Here is a 26,172-nt window from a genome sequence, read left to right on the forward strand (position 1 = left end):
TGGACCAAAGGCCTGATGATATAATGCTACAGTGTCATGAGGGAAATTGCCAGTGTCTAATTGTCCTAGTGAGGTGGTTCCCAACCTTTTTGTTTTAATTACCTCTCAAAACACTCATCATTTTGGTTGCAGTAGATGAGATTTGCAGGAAGTTCTGATTCATTTTTCCTTTTCCGATAGAGTCCCGAGGATGTATCCAGTATTTCCTGTGCCAAAATATTTAAGGGAAGTACCTTTTTTCTCTTTATCAGATTTGAGGTGTTTTTTGGGTTCTTTGGGTCCTACTGCTTAGTACACACACTACCTATTTAAATCATCAGTGCACCTAAACAACCCATGTTCAGTCCAGCACACAGTACGGCCTGTCATAATCCTGGAAATTAACCCATTTTTAGGTCTTACAGGTTCTGAGTAAGATGCTTTCAGATACACAAAAAATGTTTGACAACTCCAGGGTGTTTTTAAAAAACAACTTTATTAATACTTTCTCTTTTGTTAAAGGCAGAATATATAAAAAGAATTTAATTCTAAGAGTTATTTTACAGAGCATAGTGGCTTTTGCTTCAGAAAACAGAAACAATTCGCTACTTGAACAATGTGAAAAAAAAAAGTCCTTCCCCTGCAGTGACTGAGCTTAATCGAGTCAGCATTAAAAGAAATAAAGTTTTCCTTTTCTTGCAAGAAAAAAAAAGTCTGTGGAAAGTTTATAATAAACACAGTGTTGGTGCTACATTAAGGCCAAACCCCCCCACAGACACATGGAAAACTTCCTTGGTAAAGTGACAATGTTGTTTTTTTTTTTTCCTTTTAAATATAGTAATTGAAATTAAATAAAACTTGAAAATGAGAATCTTTTCAAAAAGCAAGCAAGTATTGCACAAGCAGATATCCTAGTACCCTTTAAAAAAAATATTAAAATGTAACTCACTAGTATACCCAGAGAACAAATTTATCGCTGAGGTTTTCAGAGGAAGCAGCTGCTTCTGGACACATTTCTATTTTCTTTTTCTCATAAATAATCATGGTTCTTTGTCTACTAAGAAGAGCCTTTTAGTTTCTTTTAATTTCTACCTGTCTGTTGGCATGGAGACACATATGTAAAGGTGCAGCAGTCGATGAGACCAGGCTTGTTGTTTTGGATAAAGTGGTAGTTAATCATCAAGACCCGTTTCGAGGTGAGAGAGGTTAAGGGAGTGTCGGTGAAATACATTTCTGATGAGCTAAAAGAACCATTGAGATCCCCCTTTGACCCCTGAGATTAGAAGAACAAGACCACGGCAGTTTTATCGCCTTTGGTGTCTAATTAGTATGCAGATATATATATATATATATACCCAGAGCAGTGCTGCTTAGCCTCTAAATACCTTCTCATTGGCATGGAAAACATGGAAAAAAAAAAAAAAAGGAAATAAAAAAAAAATTTTCACACCAGAAAATTCAATTTTCAAATCAAACATAAGTTGTAAAATGTAAGAAAGCTTGAAACTGAAAAAAAGAGACTCAACCAGTATGTACAGTGTTTAGCTATTATAAAAGTAAAACACAGGCGTTCGTCATATGGTTTGGGTTCTGGTACTAGGAGCCTGATACTGACCCCCCCCCCAAAAAAAAAAACATCCAAAACAACAAATTTAAAAGCAAAACTCACAAAAAAAGTTGTTTCTAGATGTTTCTATTCTGTATCAGGTCAACTGATGCAATAATTTAATTGACAAGGACAATAAGATCCTAATCTAAAATCGTGTTGTGGTAGGGGATAGTGATGTTTAAAACAAAGGGATTTGGAAAAACATGATACACAAAAAAAAAAAAACAAAACAAAGTCCAAAGTGACAAAGAAATAACAATAAAACTCTCTCTGTCTCTCTCATACACACACACACACACACACACACACACACACACACACACACGTGCAAACACTAATTCAGGGAGTGGTTCAAGTGTGTTCATCTTTGATTATGTTCAAAGTTTCTATATGTTTGGTAGATCCGGGCAGGAAAACACAGAGGGATGAGAAATGCTTCTTCCTTATGAGACCAGAATCTTGCTGTTGTAGCTTCAAAGTGTCTGTAATGGGAGTTTGATGAGTTTTTTTGTCTTTATGTGTGGTAGATCTTCTGTTCGTACTCTGTGGCGGGGCAGGTGTGAGGAGAGGCCGTGTCCCTGTGGATGGGTGCCGGGATGCTGCTGCTGTGGTGCTGGTGGTTGTCGGTCGTCACCGTCAGGTTCAGCAGGCTGGTGCAGGTGGGCAGGTAGACGTGCTGTACGTGCTCCACCTCGGACCGACACACGGGACACAACTGAGGGGAGAAGGAAGGAAAGGATTAAGCACTTAGTGTACTGCCGTTTGACATCTGAATAGCAGGTCAGTATCAGAAAATAAACAAAGAGCTAAAGAGTGAGGGATTTACACACTTACTTGGATGTGATACAAAGTGGTAATTGCTTGTGCTTTGAGCCAAATTTAAAGTGGTCCAACTAATGCATTAATACTGTGAACTCTTTAGTGGCCCATTATGTTTTGGTAGTATATTTTTCCATGCTTATTCAGGGAATCTTGCCTGGAATATTTCTTGTTATGAATTCAAACAGTACATAACATATCTCAAAACCAGCAAAGACAGGTGCAAGCTAAGACAATATGTAGCCACAATCACACAGTCCGGAAAGGCCGTAGTTATCATTCAGGTCGTGAGAAAAATAACAGTGTTAAGATTCAAGGACATCATGACAAGTATCTGCTCCCACAGACTTACTGAAAGCAGTGGAACTTTCTGTCTTTCCTTCTCTTGTCTTAAATTTCTACTGACTCACTCACACATCTATTAGCTGGGTCACGTTCCCTAGTTGAGTTAATGGAAGGGAGATTTGCCTGGCTGCTATAATCCCTTCATAAAAGACAAACTCACACACACTCACACTCACACTCACTCACACACACACACACACACACACACACACACACACACACACACACACACACACACACACACACACACACACACACACACACACACACAATCTGCTTCCACAGAGATGGGCAACATTTAGCTGATTAGGTGAGGGGACAATCAGGTCAGCAGAGTGTAAGCAAAGCTTTGGATGTTGCTTAAAAGACCATAAAAGGATAAGAAGTTGGAACTAAAGTGTAATTAAAGAGCTTTCGGTATAGCTGCAAACTCAAAAGCATGCCACCATTTAGAAAAACAAAAAAAAAAAAAAAAAAACAAAGCAAAAACTTCTTTGGTTTTCAAGAATTTGCTTTGTACTATTAGAAGTACTACTTGGTTGTGTTTCTGTCTGTCTGCCATTTCTTACTGCATGTGACTTAAGGAAGGAATGAAAGCCACCCCCCCCCCGTGGCTGATGAACTCATCAGTCTTCCACAGAAAATTCTCACGTCTCACCTGAAGCTGATTTGCGCACGTCTGGCAGCACACCATATGGCCGCAGGGGCAGAACGCGGCGTCTATCTCCTCCTCGCAGCACAGCATGCACAGAAGAGCCTCCCTGAGCTTCTGCAGCCTCTCCTGCAGGGCCCGGCTCTGTTGGCAGCTGCCGCAGTCCAGCCCCTCGTCCTGCTGGTTGTTGTCCCTGCTCGGGGAGCGCGAAGGAGAGGAGCGTTCCTCGCTGCCGGAGCGCGACACCAGGTCCACCACACCGGAGTTGTAGAGCGCGCGGCGGGCGTGGTCGTACACTTCCTTGGAGGTGCGCCGGATGTCAAAGACGTATTTCTTGCCCAGGTTGATGTTTTCGTTGAGGAAGAGTGAAGCTAGGTGACCTTTAAAGTCTCTACTGTACTGCATCATCACTGCATTTGTTACTGTGTCGCACCTGGAAATGAAAATAAGAATCCACGATTAAAACATCGTTGGGACGTGATGGATTTGTGTCAGCAAACCTGCAGCATTTGGCCTGACGCATCCAATTTTGATGACATCGTCTGCCTTAACTTCTGAACTCCTCTGCAGTGAGACTCACATTTGCCTTACAACCTTTTCATGCACTCACTGTTGCAGAGAGTATGTCTGTGTTTACTTTACATTCCCCTTGCACTGTTTATTTAGACAACACCTACTGTTCATCCTGTTCGGACGTCACATTCACCACATTGAGATAAACACTGAATACTTGTCTCTGAGCAGCAGGATGAAAAAAATCTGCAGACTCTGAGCTAAAATCCATCCCTGAAACAAAGGCACAGGGCTGTCTTTTGTACCTTTTGACTGACAACAATTTCATAGCTCAGCCATTTGAATTGTCCCTGCTCACTGCAAATTTTACACAAACACACACATAAATACCTATTGTCTATGGAAAGGAAAATTACTACCCATAAAAGATTGCCCTGCCCAATCCATGTTTCTATCAACACTCATTCGGGTCAAGGACATGTTTTATGAGGCTATGTGTCCTACTTTTCATGTATTTATACCATGAAAAGGGTAAAAAGGGAACAGGAGCACACTTAGTCAGTGTGTACAAATATGGGAGAATGCATTTTAGGTTGGCCCACCCACCCCTGCACCTCTCTTATAATCTTCTAGTATTTAGTGCAAGACAGTTAGCAATAAACTGCTTTACATTATCATAACAAGCTTGGGCTTGGAGGTGTGCTTTCTAAAGCAGCTCAGACTGGTGCAATGACTAAGAGCTGTAGCCAAGGCTGCTGACACGCACTCGCATACAGTCAGAACTCGGCTGAGCAGCAGAGCTTAAAATTAATTTTAATTGTTATCTTTGCTCACCACATGAGGTGAGCTACAGTGTGTAGCTGCTCTGTCTCCAGTAATTTCACTCAGTATTGAATTTGTGTGAAGCTATTAGAGGACCTGAACCCCCTCCTATTGAAATTTGCCTACAATATATAGCCTCAGTGTGTATGTGAGCCACTGGTCTGGGATTAAATATTGTGTGTCTTTGACGCTCACCTGTAGAAGGCGTGGGTCTCAGTGATGGCCCGGTACAGACCGCTGGCTGCTCGGTTACTAATAAGCTTGAAGAGAAGCACCACGCTGTCGTTCGTGTCCTTGGTAACTGTCAGGTACACACTTTTCCCTGACTGGGTAGCAATCTGAATGACGGGATAGCTCACTCTAAAATGAGACAAAGAGAGAAGAAATGGTTACATATTGAAAATAAAGTCAAAAACCTGCCACAGTATTAGTATAATGAGGAGTAACATACCTGTTGACTAAGCTGAAGTCCTCTTTGCAGATGGCGATGCCCTCGGGCCGACTCCTATGGCCAACCGCTGTCCGTTTGCATCGCGAGCCCAGTGCCACTCCACGCCGTAATGCTCCAGAGACGAGACCAGCTGCAGGGCCTGATACTCCACCGAGCCCTGGCTCAAACCCTCTAGAGCTTTATGTCTGGATATGATGCTGCAGCGGGAGGAAGAATAAGGTGGGGGAAGAGATGGGGGGGGGGGGGACAACCAATTTAAGTTAGTTTTGCTCTAAAGTGACATTTTCTGGCACAAGCTTTATCGTGCAAACGATCTTATATCAAGGAACACCCACTGTGACAGGTGAATTATGAAAGCGGGATAAATGCAGCGCAGAGTGTGTTTTAGCTGTCAAGGTTGAACACGCCTTCGGGCAGAATGCTCTGATGTTAAGCTGGTACATTTCTGACAACTACACTTATGAGATCAATGCTTAGGCAGCACAGCTGAAAGCTTCTTTTAGCCAGTGAAGCCTCCCAATTCTTACAGACTGTGGTGGGAAATGCATACTGACATATGTATACCATATTGATCCACATTTAGAACATGATTCTATGAAATTTATAGAAAATAGCTATTGGGGAATTCATGCACCTGCGTACATTACAGTCAGGGGTTAAGTGTAGGTGTAGCAATGAACGGCGGTGCCTGCTGATTCAGTAATGGCACATGGATAAAGAGTTTAATGTAGCAAGCAGTTTTGGCAGATGGGGCTTGATATAATTTAAGAGGCTGAACATTTGATGAACAGCGTCATGTGCACTACAGAATGGCTCCAGAAGTCACTCCATAGGCTCTGACTACAAAGTGGAAATGCTGCAGAAGTTTCTGGATACGTTCCCAACAGTTGAACACAGGACGGGCCTTGCATTGGAAAGTGTGATGTGGAGTATCAGATGTTTGATAATGCAGTGGAATCTGACTCTAAAACCTTGCTGTGGTGAAACTTTGTCACCCTCTTTTTTTTGTTTACAGAGAAAACATTCAAGATGTACAGTGGGAGGCTCTGTCAGTGGAACTCTGCAAACACCATGCTATCTGATCTGTCAGCTGCTCTGTTCGACTGATCAGTGAGTGTGTGTGCATGTGTGCGTGTTTGCTGTCAAACAGGCTACACACACTGTGTGGCTGTGTCAGATGTACTCTTATCTAAAGTCTTTCACCTCAGATAAAAAAGTTACTCTGGCTTAGAAGGGAGACATGACAGTATAGGAAAACTGCAAAATATAAAACTCAGCACTATCAGTTCAAATCACTGTGGCATTTTTTTCTAGCTGAAGATTTCTTAAAAGAATCCCTTTCTTTCCATTTCCTTGTACACTAGCTGCCATGTTATATCATTCTTGGTTCACTGCCATGATCCATTATTGACTTTTCGTCATGTCTTTATTGGGTGAAGTCCTACCTTCCTCAGAGATAGTGAGGGGGCTTGAACTGGTGGAGAAAAGGTCAACAGGTATCAATGATTGGCCAGAACGTGTGACCTTGCATGTACAAGGGCTATTATCTCTCTTGTTTACTTGTGTAAATTACCAGTTCCTCAAGAAATCTATGTTGGGCTCCTTAGAAAGTGCTTTACCTGTTGATAGTAGCAGTGCTGGGCTCCTCTCCACACAGCTCTGAGTACCAGTACTGGGCTGTGTTTTGGTTGTAGTCGCCAAACTCAGCCTGTGCCAGCAGCGCGCTCAGCTCCTCCGCTTGTTCCGAGCCCATACGTAGGTGACCGTTATGAAGGTCCTCCTTAACGTGCATGAAGAAAATGTGTCTGGTGGGCAGAAAGAAAATAAACACACACACACAGCATGGGTCAAAATGGAAATGTTGTGATTGTGGTCATTTTCTTTACATAAAAAAAATACTGTTTTCTACCCCTGTGTGTGAGGAGTCAGGATGTCTGGTGCAAACACTGGCTAGAGCAGGTGGCTGAATTTCACCAGAATTTCACCACAGACGGCAGGTGTTTGTGTGTGTGTCCAGAAGAGAGAAAAGGCAACTGTGGCATTTATTCAGCTGTCACAATAACTCCACTCTCTCTTTTTAAGTCTCTTCCCCAAAATGCACTATTACAACTTCCTTAAAGTGTGAATTCACAATAGGCTGTGAAAGTGGAAGCTGAGAGGGGGAAAGAAGTTACAGGACTGTTTTCTACAGTGAAGGACATACTTGGGCCAACGTGTGACCACTATTGTGTATGTTTATGTGATTAGTCTGAATATTCACTGTAGTAATGGGACTTGAAATGAGGTACAATGACCAGCATCCGGCCTGTGTCTCTTGCTCTGTGGCTCAATAACCTCATGCAATATGCCCATTTAAAGACAAGCCAAGATACTGATAATCTTGTTTTGTTGGACGTGCAGGAATTCCATGAGCTCACTCTCCTTTTTCAAAAGTGACATTTGGGAAAATAGCTCAAAGATAAATAGTGGTCAGAAACAACTATTGTTATTGTTTGGGCTGAACGATTAAATGAGAACATTGAGTTCTGGTGTGGCCAAGGAAAACAGCTAAATTCTTAAAAACAATAAATAAATAAAAAAAAAAGGCCATGCCTGGTTAGGGCCTTTCCATTGTTTTGACCAGAAGATGTGAAGAATTCTTTCCTTCTAGCAGCAGGAGACAAGACGTTAAAAAGAGCAACACCCTGACTGACTCACTCCTTGCATCATGAAGACTGTTGAACTAAAGTAACCTCGACAGATCCTTCCTTGAGATAACCTATGGCACAGTAACCTTAAGAAGATTTTGCAGGCACCAGCTTGCTTCAGGTCACCTGCCTCTGTGACCATAAACCAGTCGGGCAGCTTTCACCCTGTTGGTTTGTCTGGTGACCGGAGTTTTTTTTTTTTTTTCATTTTAACATCTTGACTTTAACATCAGTCAGTTCTCTCTACATCCCTCCACATTCAACAAAACTTTACACCCCAATTTCAGTCCTCTCACTAACGGAGTCCGTGCATACAGTGACCTGAAGTAACCTCTCTGATCAAACCTTATATCTACAGACACTGTAGACCTCACTTAGACAACACCAAAACTGAAAGTATGACTTTAGCATCCTGTGCTGACAAGAGTTCAAGCAGAAGAACATTTCAATGCTTAAAGAAAATGACTGTGAATATTTTGGCTTACCACATCCTGATGAATAGACTAAAGCAAACTGCTCCTGAAACTGCTCGTTATTTCTGCTATTCCACTATAAATTTTCCCTTGGGTTACCTTTCTCTTTGAAGCATGATGCAAAGAGAGATGCTTTTCGCTTGTGGAAATCAGGTCACATTGTGACTTGAGGATATTTAAAGGGGCTTAGAGGGACATTTTGAGTGGAGGGGGAGGGGGCAGGTAGCACACATCATTCCTTTTATTACATTTACATAAACCCATTGTGTTTTGTTTATGTAGAAAATGCATCTTGCTGAGATGTCTCATGGGAACTACGGGGAACACGGGAATGAGCTGAAGGTGGTGCTTCCTCTGTCATCCTGCGGGACATGAAAACCAGACTCTTGAGGGAGCAGCGCATGTGGTCGCAGAATCCGCACGTGTGTATTGTAACTGCTCCAGTATGCAACAACAAAGACACGCCTTATCCAGTGCACATTCACAGTGCTTCCAAGGAGTATCAACAGCAGCAAAAGCAGCTGTGAGGCACACAAACAAAAGTCAGTTTACACCACCCCTGATCTAGCCAGACCATAACAACCAAGCCCCATGGCTGACTAGCCTCAGGCATAACAAACAGTGCTTTGATATGGTGTTAAACATCCCATTCCCTCCAACGCACACACACACACAAACACTGCGCTCTATTGTGTCAGGCCCGGCAGGCGTCATGTGACGGAGTGCTGCTAGTTAGCTACCTGCCTGACGCAAACAATAGGGCTGACTTCGACTGGGAGTTTACTACAGGGTGCTGACAAAGAGTCACTATAGGGCAAGCTGCGGAGGTTACTCTAGTTCAGGCGGGGATTCGCAAGAGGTTAATATCGGTCAACGTAGCCAATGAGCAAGGCATTTAATGTCTTCAAGTCCTGGCCTGTTGTTAGTCTGGTGCTGTGAAACTTTAACCTTGGTGATGTTTCACTTAACCAACCATCCGTGACAATGTCGACTTAGATATGTAACTTTTGGCCAAGAACAAGATATCTGACTCCTTCCATGTCCCAGGGTTGTGGGTGCCCACATGTGTGCAAACAGGTGTGCGTGCTCTGCTGAGCTCGGGCCAGAATTCCAATTGTTGTTAGGAAAGAAAACACCTCTATTGCACACTGTACAGTAGAACCGGTTAACAGGCCTGCCGCTGAGGTAACTACAGTTCATCGATAGCCGTTTCATAGCATGACTGTGCTGAGGATAAATAAGATATGCTCTCTGCCAGATTCCATGAAAACATGACTAACAACAAGGTACAGCTGCTTCATACACAGCAGGTAACAAATTCCCCCACTGAGGCTATAATGCTACTGTTTCTTTGCTACATAACTCTTGCTATGATAACAGCACGGGAAATGTTTTGTACAGACTTCCAACAAAACAGATCTGAGGTATATGTTCAGATTGTTTTTTTTTTCCACTTAAATGATTTATTAGAAAAATAGGTACTTCTATCTATACTTGTGCTTGTCCTATATTTAGTGGACAGCTTCTCAGACAGCTGTCCAAGGATCAGTCTGCTTAAGTGGAGTAGTGCTGCCTCAGCACATGTCAAGGTCTATCCCACACTCAGGGGCATGGGAGAAACAAGAGTCTATAAATGCACAAACAGCATCTCCAGCATTGTGTTTGAGGCTGATTTGTAATACTCTTGATGAAATTCTAAAAAGACTTCCCCAAATTTGTTGTGCAATTGCCTTTTTTTTAATGTTTCCTGAATGTGGTAAAATGTTTGAAACTGATATGCGACTGGATGGGGGAAAAAAAAAGATGTTAGTCCTTTACAAACCCATCAGGTTTACACAGGCCAGTGACCAAGGCAATAAGACAAGAGCCAACAGAATGTACAAATGACCCCTGTGCTCAACCAAATGGGCATCCGAGCAGATGATAGGGAGTTTAATTCATTGTGACTCTCATGAGAGTGACTCGGCTCGACGGAATCACAGGACTTACATCTGTCTCTTGCTGCGACAGACTGCCAGGCTGCATCAGACTCACTATCCGCAACTAGACCCCCACACCCCCACTCTGTATGCCTCAGCTTGTTTGATTCACCGTGTCAAGGAAACAACACACATTACTAATCAGACACATTTGCACATGCATCACTACAGAGTCATCCGTGAAGTGTGCTTTAAGCACTGCAACCCATCCTCAAAGCACTGCTTGTTCTTTAGACTGGCCTTCACTGAAGCGCCAGACACACAGACTGAATGCCAGGAAGTCTATGCTCAGACCAAAGTCTCCTGGCCCACTTTCCCTGTGTTACATTGTATACACCTCTTATTGCTTTGTCCCAACCCATAATCAAAGTCTAAAGAGGCTTATTCACTCACAGTCATAATACTCCTGCGAATGCTAACAGAGCAACAGAGTAATAACTGCTATTCAAAACAGTGGTTGTGGAGAGCGGAGAGAGGTCATGTGGGGTGCTGCAGGAATGTTTGAATACTTGATTGCCTGGCTGGAATAATTGAATTAAAGCAGGCCTCGATACTAAGAAAGAATATCAGAAAATAGGTCACTGGCTGCAGGGCTCAGCTGAGGGGATGTGAATGAGATAATCCAACTTTTTTCACCTGATTTCTTCTGCCCAGTTTTGTAACTATTAAATTTAAAACACTAAAATATCCAGAGAATGCAGTGTTTGTGCATATTGAACAATTCATTTGGAGCATATTTTTAATAAGAGGATTTGAGAAATCTTTTTTTATGTACTCTGGTGCCAGAGGGTAAAAAAAAAAGAACAGCTGTACCTTTTCAAGTAACCAGAGACAATCAAGTCAACTAAACTCTCAGACCATTTATAAAACCAGTTTGATTTTTATGTTTTCTCCCAGTGTCTATTCCCCTAGAAGGCAGAATGTCAGCCGGTTGACTACACAGAAGAACAAAACGTCCCCACAAACTGAAACCTAACACCTCTGCCTGGAGACTGCGACTCACCCAGCCAATCACCAGCGGAGTTTCAGACCTCATCGGTTGGGCTCTCAACAATGCGGTTTGTAGGCTAGTCAAATAACATACTGCCAGGAGCTGTGCGCTGCGAGGTTACTATCTGTCAATGAACTATAGTAAACTCTGCCGAACATCTTCTTGCAAGGTGTGGGCTGAAAGGAAAGTCAGACTAAAACAGTCACTGGTTTTATCTGTGTAATTTAGCAGGAAGTTACAAAGCACTTATCATAACACATACGCCGTTGCTCTGTGCTGAGCTGAACTGAAAGCTATACAGCAGTAAAACAAAGAAGCTGTTTGTATGCTAAATGCCTTGGGTTACAGGCCGTTGCTCTGCACTGGATGGTATAATGGTGATTAAAGCCCAGCATCAATCCTAAGTTCAGGCGCCAAACAAATACAACAATTCTGTCATTCTTGGGCAACAGCTAATGTTATGACTTCAAACAAGGCAAACTAGGGGTTAGGTTACTCGAGTGCACAAATGAAGGAGGAAAGAAACTCACAGGGAGAGTAAAAGCGACTAATTGCTGATGGTGGAGTGTGCCATTAAAAACTTGTGTGGTGTGATCTGATTGTCTGCGTAGACTGCCGGTGAGCTGAAAATGATAACCTGTGTGTGACCTGAATAAATTACCTCAAATTGTTTTTGCAGAACATGCAGTTGAAGAGGTAGTGTCTGGATTTTTGTCAGAGATGTTGCTCTCAGGTGAACTTAAAACTGCAATTTAATGTTTCCTGTTTTTGTGCTTTTCCAAGTTACACCGCACAAGAATTGTAGGGCTCATGTTATATTAATGAACATCCATTCAATGTCAAGTCTGCTTTTGTAAAAACTTTTCTCAGGCGATCCATGCTTTAAAAAAAAAAACTACATGGGGCTGGAACCTAGCCCACCGTGCACTGGGGGAAAGGCAAGGAAAATCCCTGGATGGATCAATAGTCTGTTTGCGAGGCTGCATTTCATAATGAGGAATACTGTCCTGTGAGAGTCATGACATCAAGAAAGCTTAGTCTTTAAAGCTGGCTTTAAAACTGAGCTCCATATATATTTTAATTTGAAATGCCATTAGTTAAGGAACTCTTCAATGAAAGTATTAATACATAACAATTAAAATAAATTGCCTTGTCTCAAACTCATTTGGATTTTGATTTGGGTTTAAGTTAAAGATAAGCTTAGCCCTAAAGGTGGTAAACATGATAACAATCAGGACCTCTGATAAAGCCTTTGCTAATAGTTGTGCCCTTTGAGTGTATCCAGTGTTTGCCTGATCAGAATGCTAAATACGGGGGCTAATGAAGGGGAAAAATTCACATATTTAAACCAGAAACTCCCCCCAGCAAGTGGTGTTAAATGATGCAGATAAGACAGGCTGTTGTTGAGGCCCCTTGGGTCAGTATCCCTTAACCAATAAAAAGTGAGCTTCCTATAGAAAGAACACACCAGTGGGTATGTCATGGAAATACAGATGAATGCAAATCAAATGTTTTACAAAACAACTGCAGTTTGAAGACCTGCTTTTATTTTCCACTGGTGCGAGAGAACCAAAATCACAAAACTGTTCATTGCAAAACTAACTTATCTCAAGCTGTTGGAAGGTTTCAACAGCCTTGCTCCAGTCTTTGTTCGATACAGAACCTTCAGCTGCCCAGAATAGAAGCTCAGAGATGAGAAGAAGCCACCCTGAGAGCCAATTTTATGCATTTGCAAAAAGTGTCCTATTTGCAAAGCTAGCTGGGAGATACTGTTTTGAAAAAAAACAAGGCTGCGAGAGAAGGGCAAATGGAGAACCTAAGGAAATGAGATTAAAGAAAAAAGGGTTTTTGAAGCAGAGGACACGGCTGCCGCAGAATCAAGCTAAACTTAAACCTTGCAGCTGAAACAGATATTGCCTGCACTTTGGTTGTGTGCAATAAAAAAAACCCTATCAAAGGCTTTATAGGTAACATATTACTGAGTGTAAGAAATCAGACAGATGTATTATGATCAGCCAGTGCCCACGTTGTCGTTTTAAATACTATGAAAACGTGGGTTTGAATCCGTTTTCTAAATATTTTCCAGCACAAGTAGGCCCTACAAAAGAGGAAAATGGAATTAACTCAAAGTCCCCAAATAGTCAGCTGCATGTGAGCAGGAACACTCAAGTGACCTGCTAGGCTTTACGTGGCAGCAGAGCACACAGCAGCTTATATAAGCTGCTCTGTGCGCGCTCAGTCCAGGGCGGGTTATGTAATAAAGCCTATAAGAGGCCCACCCCTCATTTAGACTTAGACTTAGACGGACTTTATTGATCCTTTGGATGACTCCTCGGAATACATGCATTTCAACTGAGAGATGTGGTACCATATAGGCCCCTTTTATTTTTGCTTTGTCCATACGCTGCTGAGAACATTTACTCCAACCCACACACACGTGCTAATTACTGAGCAACAGAAACATGGTGTGTTGTTGTAAAGTGAGTTTGTGCTGAGTAGCTAAAAGTTTCAACAACTTGTTTACTGACTGAAATTGTCTTCAATTGTGTTTTTTGCTGTAAATGTAGCAAACATGCTGTGTGGTAAATATGGGGGGGAGAAACTGAATTTTCTGTAAACAACAATTGGACACACATTCCTCAAACTAGTTATGAAGATCCTCCCATTCACTGAAAATGGCCTGCAGGCGTGCAAGTAACAAAAATGTGCAATAAAGGAAGGTTTCCTTTGCGTGTGTGCGTGTGTGTGTCATGATGAGGTGTGCCTACAGTTAGAGCAAGCTGCGTGAATGCTGTGTTAGCCTAAGTAGGTCAAAGGTGACAGCAAAAGAAATGGAGTGAAATGGGACCTTAGCAGGTTCCAAAAGCACTAATGTGGTTCAAAAAGTGAAAAAAACAGAACTCTTAGCTACCATGTTTAGTCATGAAAATAGTACATTAAATAATAAATACACTTGTAAATGCAGTGTAGTTATTTCCCAGAGCCATGTGTTGGTCCTTAAAATGCCACTACCGTGCACTGTCAACACCTTGCCCTCATCTCTAAAAACTGACACCGGTGTTTTCTCCCCCACCACTTAAATTATATCACATGTGAGCAGATGGATCTGGCATCAAGGCTGCGCCAAAATTAAACACATAACTTGATGGCACAGCGGTGTGTGCCATGTGTGAGTATTTATTAGCAGCAACCACACACACACACACACACACATACACACACACACACACACACACACTGTTGCCTGCCGTCTCGCATCTTTATCTCACCTTTTTTCACAACTCTGTGACCCCCACCCCCTCCCACCACCCTGCACCCACCCGACGCCAGCCATCTGTTGATAACCCTTGCTAATCTAGTGGAGGTCAGAGCGCAGCCAAGTGTCCTGTCCTGTCCCTGTCCCCCCTGCCACCTTTCACTTTCTTCTTCATAAGGCTGCCAAATATGGGCCAGAGTAGGGGGAGATGTAGGCGGACAGTTTATATCTGACTGAGATAAACTTTACTGGAAGACAGAGCAAAGTTTCCTTTTTGTAACCTTTCTGTGAAGGGAGGGAAGAGGGAGCAAGAAAGAGCTGAAGGTGGGGCAGTGGGCGAACCGGGAGAGACACTGAGAGCTTACTGGAATGCCAGACAAACCCCGGCCAAGTCAGATGCATGTCAGTTTAATGAACAGCACAAGTGGCATGCTGTGTGTGTGTGTGTGTGTGTGAGACAGAGGGCAGATCTAAAAAAAAAAAAAAAGATTTCCAAACAGATTTCCCCTCCGGTGTGTCCTCACTCCAGAACCATAGTTCCAATCCTGCTGTGCCAAACACTCGTGATGCTGCCTGGAGTGAATGTAAGGCCTGTCGTATCACACTAGATTATGTGTGTAAAACAAGTTTTTGAACAGGTTCTGATGGCTGCGACTGCACTTTTTCATTATAACATCGAATGAAATTGGGGCTGACAAATACTGAGTCAGGATCTAGACATGTCAAGGCTTGTTCTGTTGTTGTAAGAGATTTTTACACTAATATGGCAGAGAGGAGATAATAGAGGGGGATGTGACTTCAAGATGTTATTTCCTATAGTGAGTTTCTTCAGGCTATTGTGCTTCTAAAATAAAAATATAGCTATCATCATATTCAGGATGCATGTGTTTAGAAATTGCACAAAGTGCGCATGAAATCTATATCCTGACACTTTCAAAAACTTACAAACATCATTATGAAAACCAGCTGCAACAGTGACTCATAATGATGACATATTCCCGTGAAAACAACAACTATGAGGAAAACGCGCCGGCCCTGTCGCACAGTTTCCAAACAGCATCTGCACAAATGTCAAACTGAAGGCTGAGCCTTTGTTCACACAAAAATGGCCACAAACAATCAGGGGGGGGGAAAGGCACAAACAAAGGTTATTCTGAGCTGAATGGGGGCAGTGACAGAGGTCCTGGCTGTCACACACAGGGTCCCTGGGGGGCAGCCACAGAGCAGCATAGCCCCCAGAGCTGTTGGATCACATTTCCTGCCTGGCACTCCACCAAAATGACCTGTAGTAACCCCGGAAGGGCTCAGGGAAGAGGTTACTACAGGGCATTCCACTGTATTGGAAACAAAGTGATCAGATTATGCTCTGGGAGCTCACTAATGATGGCTTTGTTTTTTCCAGCATGTGCTCCTCATTGCACGTCACATGTAGTCATAAGAAAAAAATGTATATTTTGATGAAAAACATAGAACAGATTTAATTCAAAGGTGACAAGCTGATCCATATGTAGGAAATGTGTCATAGAGGAAGTGGTTAAACACAATTACAGTATCTGCTACTGTGTCCATATGCAAATTTGAAGTTTCAAGTGGCAAATCTGCACACAGTGTCCATGCAGCTGGAGAGCTGGTGAGCATACCTCGTCTGTTCCTGCAGAATAAGATGGGGCTCCACGAAGAACTTCACCCGCAGCCTCAGCCGACAGGGCGTCAAGTTATCCATCTGCTGGCAGATTCGATTTCTCAGATTCAGCCACAGGTTCTCTCCTTTGCTGCCTGTGAACTGCAGCCCAAAGTAGTCCACTTCAATTATACCCAACTTTCTGCAAACCTGGAGAGAGTGAGGGAGAGAGCGAGATGACAGAAATGGGTCACAAAAGTGGATTTTGGACAAAGCTATTCAAGAGGAATTCTAAAACCAACTGTGTGGACAAGGGTAATGGGAGACATATCAAATCATTTGGACACAGAGAGGCTTTATAGGTCCTATAACAGTTGGCAGAATCACAGCCTGAGAGCACAATGAGTAGAGAGGCCACCGAACATCTTCAATTTTGAGTTGTGTTCCTTGAATATAAGTCCACAGTGGCTTTTTCCTGACTTCTTCAACAGGAATCAATAGTTTTCTCTCGAGAGTGAGGAAAGAAAAGTGCTTTTATCACTTCCTTCATTTGGATTTCTGCTTCCCCAAGTGCTACTCTCACGCAGATAAAACCCATCAATATTCCACAGCTCGCGATAGGGTGGAAGTAAACTTGGAGGCTCTCCCGGGGTAAAGGGTGCTCATCAAACCCACAATCCCACGCCCCTTCAGCGGCGGCGGCGGCGGCGGAGGAGGCCATGGGGGTTATTACATAACTGCTGGTGAATGTCTGCAGGGAGCCCGGAGGCTGAGATAAAACTCATTCATACCCACGGCAAGTTGAGAATATGCCATGCATACGAAATAGCTTTACGTTTTATTAGCAGGGGAAGGAAAAAAAAAACAACAACTTGAGGCTACAGATGAAAGGAAAAAAGTTCACACCCTACACTGCTCGTGTCCATTTTAGAGGGAAGAGATGCGAATATCTAAACTACTTAACTCGGAGTGAAGTTTCAGTTTGAGTGGAGCGTGAACGCAGGAGAATGAACTCTAGTAACCTTAACAAAGCCATCTGCCACCGACTAAGCCGCGCAGGTAGAGGCTACCGCAGTTTCCCATCAGTGTATGAAAACTTTCCTGCCTATATGTCAAGTCAACAGTTTCGACTGACAAATCGACATTTTAAGGTTTAATTGTTACAGTTACATGCATTCTTTTTTTCAGCACGTTGGGAGCAGCAGAACATTTTGTTTCCTCTGTCCTCGTGTGCAACAACGAAGCAGATGTATCGGTAGTTTTGCTGTGATGAAGCTCACACCAAATTATATGTCAAGCAGCGAAAACAACTTGAAAGTATTCGTCGTCTTGCAGAAACCGGATTCAACTCTTCAATCGTCTGATATACTGGAGCGTTTAAAGTCACGAATGATCGACGAGGCGAACAAGATAAAGTTTGGAGGAATTGAGCCTTTGAAGTTTCGTAAGACAGCTACAACGCTGCTGTCCTGTCTGTCTGTGACACTGTGTTACAGTAAGGGATCATAACAACAAAATGTGATGTGTATTCCACCACAGCCTACCTTATTCAGACAGTCTTCACCGTTCGCCTTCGCATCAACTTCCACTTCCATCACCACGGAATCCGGACGAGTAACGTGGCAGAGCATTTTGGCTGTGTCTTCTGTAAATCTTTGGTGTGCCACACTCTTCTTCAAAAAAAATAATAAAACAATTCTCGAGCCTTCTTGAAAACCCCCTACATCAAGCCCTCGTCACTTTCTCTAGCCCCTTTCACTCCGTGTGGCGAATCTGTAGCCACCAGCTGTAAGGGTATATCAATGAAATGCCGTGCACAGCACCGCCTACTCGCAGCTGTCCAATGACGATCGATGTGATATAATCGCTGCAAGACGGCAACCAATCGGAAGTCGCGTTACATTCGCCAGCTCTGGCTCGGACTCACCTCCCGTGCCTGGAAGTGTGAGGAGTCCGCAGCGCCCTCGTCTGGCTCCCCTGTTGCACGGACGAGGAAGGTGGCTTTCAACTCACCTGCTCCTAATGAATTAGGCATTTCAGCGAACTTCAGCAGACTTTTGGGGTGAGTTTAATGGCTTGTATACGGTTCCTCCCCTCAGTTTGTGTGAATAATGTATGGGTATGCAGTCCAGAAATAGCTGTGATAACGGGAAAGCATCCCATCTTGCTAGTCTGCAGTGTCTGTCCAAAGCTTTTATGAATATTTCATGTTAGCATATCCGTTGTGTTTCGAACTCAGGGCCTCGTTTTCCACGGTATTCCTCTTTGAACCAGCTTATTGCTTTGTCCTTGAACTAAAGACACCTATGCTAAAAATAACTATACACTTTACAAGTAAAGTTACATCTTATTAATTTGACGAACAGGGGGCCTTTTTATCCAGGCTACTGAAACGCTGATTTGCTGTTTGGTTCCTGTCTTAGAAGTTGAGGCTTCTTTTTCAGTGACTGCTTTACTGACTTATAGGAGGAGATTTAATAATTCAGTATTTATTCAGTCTCTTCCTCAACACCTACTCTTTTATGATACATTATTCAGCAACAAAATGTTGTAATTTCCACAGTGGGGGACAGGCGAGGCCAGTAGACACTGCAGAAAACTGCAGCCACACACTCATTCCTACACCAGGGAGGGATTGTGTTAAGCCAAACTCTGTATTTGTCTGCCAGGGGACATTTCAGAGTAGAGGCAGTGTGCCTGTGCCTCTCCATATTTTTGTTCTCTCCCACCACTGCATTCCTGACGTAGCGTTTGTGACTCAGATACAACAGGACCCTGAAGGAGCTCCTGGATTTTATTGTACTAAAGCATTTACATAGAATGGGTATGAGATGAGGTTAAATTTTACACACTGCATGTGTGCACATGCACTATGTTGTTGTGTGTTTGTTCAGATGAACGACTTAAATGGTATCTGTGGAAATCAAGTTTGCAAGTTCAAGGAACTTTGATTGGTCATTGAGAACATGTAATCCATACCATGACACCAGCTGTATTAGGTTATCATGTAACACTGGTTTGCATTTGACATTACTGACCACAGCTAGTGTTAGTAGTGTTGAAAGTAACTGTTCAGGAGGGTGCTGACACATCTGTTACTGAGTTCCATGATGATTCCAGTGACTTTCTCTCAGTCTCAATGACATGCAGCCCCCCCATGAAAATTGACTCAACAGATTTTATCAGCTGTGACGTGTGTGTGTCTTTCTGTTTGTGATAAGGTCAGCCGGTCTGGAGTCGGCAGCGGTGAGTGCCCTTTTGCCCTGAGGTGATGTAAGAAGCTGTACATCGAGTGAACAGAGGGACGTGCAGTCTGTGCAGCTGTCATAGCCATAAATGGAAAAGCCAGGAAGATAGCGAGTGACCTACCATCCACCACTGTCAACATGGGACTGGAGGTACTCACTGAGCAAGCAGCAGACACACACATACAGCCACACACTCACGTACGCTCGCATACACTGGACGTAGAGCACCTGCAGGTACACAGCTGGTGGGAGTCAGTTTTTGGTTTTATCTCCCTGTCTCTCTCTCTCTCTCTCTCTCTCTCTCTCTCTCTCTCTCTCTCTCTCTCTCTCTCTCTCTCTCTCTTTGTCCCAAAATACAACAGAAGTACATTCAAAAGAAAGAAGATAAATGAATTGATAAATGAGCAATTGTCTGTGATACACTGAAAAGGCACCTGCAGTTTCACTTTACTATTGTCTGTGTCACTGTTTGTGCACACTAACAGATTGTAGAAACACTGCTGTATTTAGATACTCACATACTGTTCTTACAGATTTGAATATTTGTACATTTGTCTTGGTGCCTTTATGTACTTTAACACAAACAGAAACAGACATATTTTTTTTTTAAGATGAATGTTTTTTTTGAGCTGAATACCAATGTGATAATAACTGCAAGAAGACCTAAAGTAAGATGAAAAGGAAAAAAACAACAACAAAATTAATCTATTAAGACCCCCCTTTTGCACATCTAGGTCAATTTTGGTGGTAGGGCATCTTTTTTTTTTACCATCTGGGCTCTTACACAGACACACAGACCATTTGCAGACTCTTGGTTCGCGGCTAGGTATGACATCATGCAATGTGACATCACTTCCCTCTGAGGCAAGTCACCGCTCACTCGAGTGGAGCGTAAACACATAGCTACGCAGGGGATTCTGTGTGTGTGCGTGTGCACGCATGTGTGTGCATGTGGGCACATGACATCACAGCGTCATCACTGCCCATCTCGCCAGCCAAAGCTGTGCCTCTTGAAGCAGAGATTATGTCAGAAAGTGCCATGCTAAAAGAGCTGCTGCGGCTGTTGTTGTTGTTGTGGTGGTGGTAGCTTTGATTACATTGCTTCATTCCTCTCAATCCGGTAAAGCGACAGAAGAGCAGCACTGGGCAGCTGACAGATTAAGCAAAAGGAGTGGACTTGTTTGCCCAAGTATGAGGAAAGGCCAGAGGGAGAGCAGCTGCTCTGAGTCTGAAGAGAATCAACAGCCATGGTTAAAGGACTTTAAAGAGCCACCATCACCACGTGGATGTTCATCAGATGAAGATTCACCGTCAGATTCAGATGCGGAGGCAGAAAGTGCAATGAAGAGGAGTCAGAGGTTCAGCAGCTCTTTCAGCTTTGGAGAAGATCAGCAGCTACAGTCATCAAATGAGGCCAGAGAAGAGGAACTTTCACCAAAGAACTCTAATGGAGTACCTGTCACAGAGTTGGTGGAGACAGAATTAGCGGCAGAGTGCATGCGACTGGAGAAACAGGACACCTATTGTGACACAAATGAAACACCAAGGTCAGGTTTATTCAGGCCTCAGGAGTTATGGCTGGCAATGACGAGATGCCTCTCCCTTCGGTGGCCTCCTTGTCTGTCCATCAGCAGGCACAGTAACAGGAAATTAGCCTACCAAGTGGACCTTGACCAATCGGTGGACACGCAGTCGTCTCTTAGCTCTGACTCGACCAATGAGAGCTCTTCAAGTACATCTACCTCAGATGATAGAGAAGTGACATTGGTGAAACGCGAGGAAGAGGTGGTCAGAGGCAGAGGGGTTAAAAGTGGTCCACCCCCTCGTCGCGGGGTTTCTCGTTCCTCCCCGGGGCTGCCAAGAGCCAGACAAACCACAGACTCTGTGTTAGCTTCAATGATATTGGAGAAAGAAATGTTCCTGAGGATTGAGCTGGTAGATTCAGGCGAGGAGAGGGATGATTTACGCTACCGGGCAGAATGGAAACTGTCAGAGAGAACTAAGGAACTGGCAGAGGGAGTCTGGCTCTCTCGAAGCCAAAAAAAAAAGATGGATTGACCTATTAAGATTGAGGTTTGGTTGCCTTTGACGGAGCAGACTTTATATTATGCACCCAACAAGTTAGATTGATTACTACAACCATTTGTAGTTTGGTTATTATAATCATCTAATTTTAGTTAGTGTAACTGCTGATTAGAAAATGGCCTAGATTGCAGTGAACAATCAGTAAAATTGGTTTTGCTTGATGGCTGTTTAAACCACTGTATGCTGATACAAATGCAGTGACTATAGCTAACTAATTAGAAATGCTATTTTCAGAAACACAGTTGCACAGTTAGTGTTAGTGTTTATTTTTCTGCCTTTCTGGGTCTCTCAGAGAACATTTTACACATGGCTGGTTCCATGTGTGGGAGGCAAGGAAGATCTAATAGAATATGTCATGCGTTTATGAATAAAAGTCTTTTTTGTGAGTCGGGTTTTATTTTATTGTTTTATGAGAATGAATTTTGTAGTAAATACAAGTATTAAATAATGTGTGATGGAGATAGAAAGGGGCATTTACACCACAGCACGTATGTTCAATTTTGGAGAATAGGATTTAAAGTCATTTTGCATCAGAACAATCCAAGTGAAAGCAATATGTTTGTATAAAGACACAAGAAATTCAGCACAGATTAGTCAAAGCCCAGATGAAATTTTCATGATCGGTGTGTGCCAGCAGTTTTGGGCTTTTTAAATGTTTTTTTTTTTTTATTTTATTTTATTCATTCGGATTTTAAAAGTGTCAGACAGCATGTTTCATGTCTTGGGGGTTATGTGAGTAAGAACATGATGGGGAGTTATTTAAATGTAGTTCAAGATGTCTGTCAGAGTAAGTACATTTCCAAAGTGCTTTAACAGTCTCTCAACTGAAGAGAATTGAGAGAGTTCTTTTTAATTAGCCCAAATCGAACAGCTTTTCATTCCAACATTATGAGACAATAAAAATGGAAAATAATGTAGTTTCCTCAAATTCTGTCAGTGCAGTTGCACTTTTTGAAGCCATCACATGCAATATGACATTGTATGGCCGGCACAATTATAATTTTACATGACAAAGTGCTATTATTATTGCTGCCTTTCCAAACGGGAGCACCCCTCAGTGTTTCTGTGCATAGCTGGCAGCTATTTTCAACATGCATTCACACAGCTTTTTACATAACAGAAATATGACTAAGCAAAGGGTCTGACCAGGGATATGTATTTCTGTCTGACTGTGCCACTGTGGACTTATAATTTCCAAAATGCAACCTGTTGGTTTATGTGTAGTTTATTTGATGGTGTTAGGCCTTAAACAGTCTTATACAGTAACAGTGTCATTGTCATTCATTGCATTAATGGGTTGCTTGGCCATGTTTTCATTTCTACTTCTGTTTTTGGAAACACATCCAATGCAGTACAGCATGCAAATACTATCTCGTTCTATCAGTTTTTCTGTTTTCTCATCCTTTTGACTGGTTATTGAAATGGTACAAAAATGGAGGATATTTGCATTTAGGAGCTGCCATGGCTTGTGGAGACATGGAGATAGTTGCTTGTCAGGGGCTGCCAGTGCCAGTCACCCTCATCACTGTAATAAGCAGTGCTATGGAAATGGGAGGGTGAGAAAGGAGGATGGGAATGGAGGAGTATGAAAAATAGATAGAGAGGAGTTAGAAGTTTGAACACATGGGTCTGTGTGAAGGCAGTAAATTGGCACTATCAACCCAGGAAGTCAACCCTAGCTATGTTTTTGCCTGTAGTTTCTCTATGGCTGTGTTCGAAACCACCTACTAATGTACTGCCTACTACATAAGCATTTAGTCATGCTTCAGTCTTGAAATATACAGAGAAATTGCATTATTTATGTGTGCATGTTTTATACTGTGTGTCTGATCCATATGGAAAAAAAGAGGAGAGAAGAAGAAGCGTCAGCAGAGGCAATATGTACATATGTGGAAAGGATGAGGAAAGGGGAAGAAATTAGCCTCATCTGTTGTGCGCCAGGAATTTCGTCCCCGAAGCAACAAAACTGGCAGCCCATCATCACTAATGACTGCCTCATTAGGCAAATGATACATGTAGCACAGATGATGACACAGTTTTGTAGCGAGTGTTCAATGATAACTTGATTCCTCTTGGGAAAAGTATCATTAAATACTGAATGTGAGACTCCTCGTCTGAGTAATTTCAGTCCTGAAATGAGAAAAAATAGCAACTAGACGACTATTAAGTAACCATTCTATCAATTCAAACAAATCCATTAGTTCTTGAGTGGGACCTCTTTTAGATTATTTTAACAGCTTAATACATTTTAATGTACATCTGATGTATGTACATTAATTCAGTTATTAGTTACTTGCAATATGCATTGTCACTAGGCAGTTTATTATGTCTAATAACATTTGAATGATGCTCTTGTGGAGAAATCATTCAGCATTTTTAGTCATTCCAAAAATGTTTGGAGTGACTCCTCTTAGAGTTAGTTCGAGTTTTGTTACGAAACGCCAGTGAGTAGTCCAAACTCCTGTCAGCCCCTCAGCATTTAACTTAAAATCGTCTAATCTTCTTAGCGTAGGAAATTGATTTGGATAGCATCCTAGACAAATTAGTTAATGAAATTAGATATACAAATGTAAAAGTTGTATTCCTTTTTGGTTTGGCAGTGCTGCAGAAGCAAACTAAACATACAGGGCCATGTGTTTTACATCCATATGTAATTAGTACTATCAATATGGATTGCTTCATATTAAAAGATATGATAATCCATCAAGTGTTCGTTGTCTTTGCATTTCGTTGTGACAAAGAAATCAATGTGCAAAGCCAACCTGATGATTACATCTAACAGGTGGTTGTTTTATAATGTGAGGTAACCTGTCCGTAAAGACAGCTTTTTTTTTTTTATAGTTTCAGAAATGCTATTTTCCTCTGTCAGTACTCACCAGCCATTCCATCCTGCTCCCTTTACCCCTAAACATAAAGTTTTTCATGACTTTGTCTTTGGCTTGCTTTACCAGAAACTATCAACATCCTGACCTCTACTGGCAGGAAGCACTTGAGATTGTAATTGCTTCATCACACCCTGGCAATCCTCAAGTCTGCTGCGGTGAAAGAGAGAAGTGAAGTGGTCTTCGTCTGTCTTCAAGAGAAGGACAAAGTATAGAACGGAAAGTTCCCCTCCTGTTTCATCCTCTGTCATACAAGTGTGTTTGTAAACTGTGCTGGGAGGAACGGTCCCCAAAGATAGTTACGTAACGTAGTGATGGAGTACAAATCCCAGCAGAGGACACATGTTCCAGTTACCAAAGGACAAATGTGACTTCATGGAATTTTGTAGTCTTAGCAGGCCAGCCAGGAAATAATTGTTTTATCTCTTTGGCCTTTTGGTTATATTCTATTAAATGTAAAGCTTTTTTGAAAAGCCATTATGCTCTACCCCCAAATGAAAGCCCACTACCACTTGCATTAAGATTTTAAACTCTCTTAGATTATGTAATGACCAAAGTCTTAACATAATCTCCAAACACATGCATCGATGTGTACAATAGGTATGAAAAGCAAAGACTGGTCTGACTTACTATACACACTGTAAATATTTGTCTAGTTCACTGTTGAAATCCTGACTCCTTTAGGAATGTAGAAAAAGATCTCTCTCCCTCTTGACAGGCTTCAAGTTAATTAGATAGGATTACAGTATGTTGAGCAGACGATTCTTTGGGAGTCACAATTGTGACTCAGCAGCTGGCGCTGTCACCTCACAGCAATTATATCCCAAGTTGAATTCCCAGTCCCAGTTCCTTCCTGACTTGAGTTTGCATTCATAAAGGTTTGCTGTGGTTTCCTCCAAGACAAGGCCTGTGATGGTTGAGCAAGGTGTGTAGATTAAGCAAGGTACATTTTCAGCAGATAATTACCTATTTGTACCTGTGTACACATTTTTAACCAAAAAAAGTGTTTAATTTGTGTCAGTAAAGGGAGGTGAGTTGCCTCCATCCCAGCCCACTTTGCTTCCTTTATATATTATACATGTATCCTATCATTTGCATGTGTGTGTGTGTGCTGCATGTGTTTGTGTGGTACAGAGCATACAGATGTGACTCAGCCTCAGGTGTGAAGTTGCTGAAGTAAAATAATACCAATAGTGGCAGAGAGAAGCAAAGGGCACACGTGGCAAGTTGAACACTTGACTCAGGATGATGAATTGAAGTTGGAAGTCGATAGTGTGCATTTATGTGTGTGGTGCGCGTCTGTGGAGGATAAAGGAGAGTGTGATGGATGATTCCAGCAGGGCATTTGCAAAGACGGCCAAGATTAGTCAACCCTGGACACACACGCACACACTCTTGCCAACAGACCTTGCACAGGCTGTTTGGTAGTCTTATGAGATGTGTTCGTCCCCTCTGTGCTCGTAGTCTACTGCATGCTGACTGTAGGGTGTGTGTGTGTGCGTGTGTGTGTATATACATGCATCTCCCTGGAATACCAAGGTGGCATTGTGCTACAGAATAGAGCTGGTTGACTATATGATAGATTACTGTCACAAAACTCCTCAATATTCCTTCCTGCTGTAACCTACACACACATGTGCTCTTATGTGACACCATGCTGGTAAAACAGACCGCACACAGACATGTCTGACAACAGTGTGGTAGCTTTCTGCTCTCCATATGGTGCTTAGAAGATATGGGTTGGTTGCAGAGCTTCAACA

The 26,172-nt window shown here is 42.5% G+C and overlaps 2 protein-coding genes across 2 annotated transcripts in view; one reads left to right on the plus strand and one right to left on the minus strand.

The window, feature by feature from the left end:
* Positions 1–456: 456 nt before the first annotated feature.
* mylipa (myosin regulatory light chain interacting protein a) lies at positions 457–17,993 on the minus strand. The gene is given in 8 exon segments (XM_018697975.2): positions 457–2,303; positions 3,411–3,837; positions 4,935–5,099; positions 5,191–5,233; positions 5,236–5,387; positions 6,810–6,995; positions 16,217–16,407; positions 17,742–17,993. Coding segments are annotated over 8 exon segments (1,452 nt in total). The 5' UTR covers positions 17,829–17,993; the 3' UTR covers positions 457–2,102.
* A 134-nt stretch (positions 17,994–18,127) lies between these two features.
* dtnbp1b (dystrobrevin binding protein 1b) overlaps positions 18,128–26,172 on the plus strand; it is a 61,763-nt gene continuing 53,718 nt past the window's right edge. Inside the window, exons 1-2 of the mRNA XM_018697982.2 lie at positions 18,128–18,259; positions 19,419–19,595. The gene's annotated coding sequence lies outside the window, so the exon portion shown is untranslated. The remainder of the gene's footprint in view (positions 18,260–19,418; positions 19,596–26,172) is intronic.

This window comes from Lates calcarifer, linkage group LG3 (assembly GCF_001640805.2).
Source record: "Lates calcarifer isolate ASB-BC8 linkage group LG3, TLL_Latcal_v3, whole genome shotgun sequence".
NCBI classification, from domain to species: Eukaryota; Metazoa; Chordata; class Actinopteri; family Centropomidae; genus Lates; species Lates calcarifer.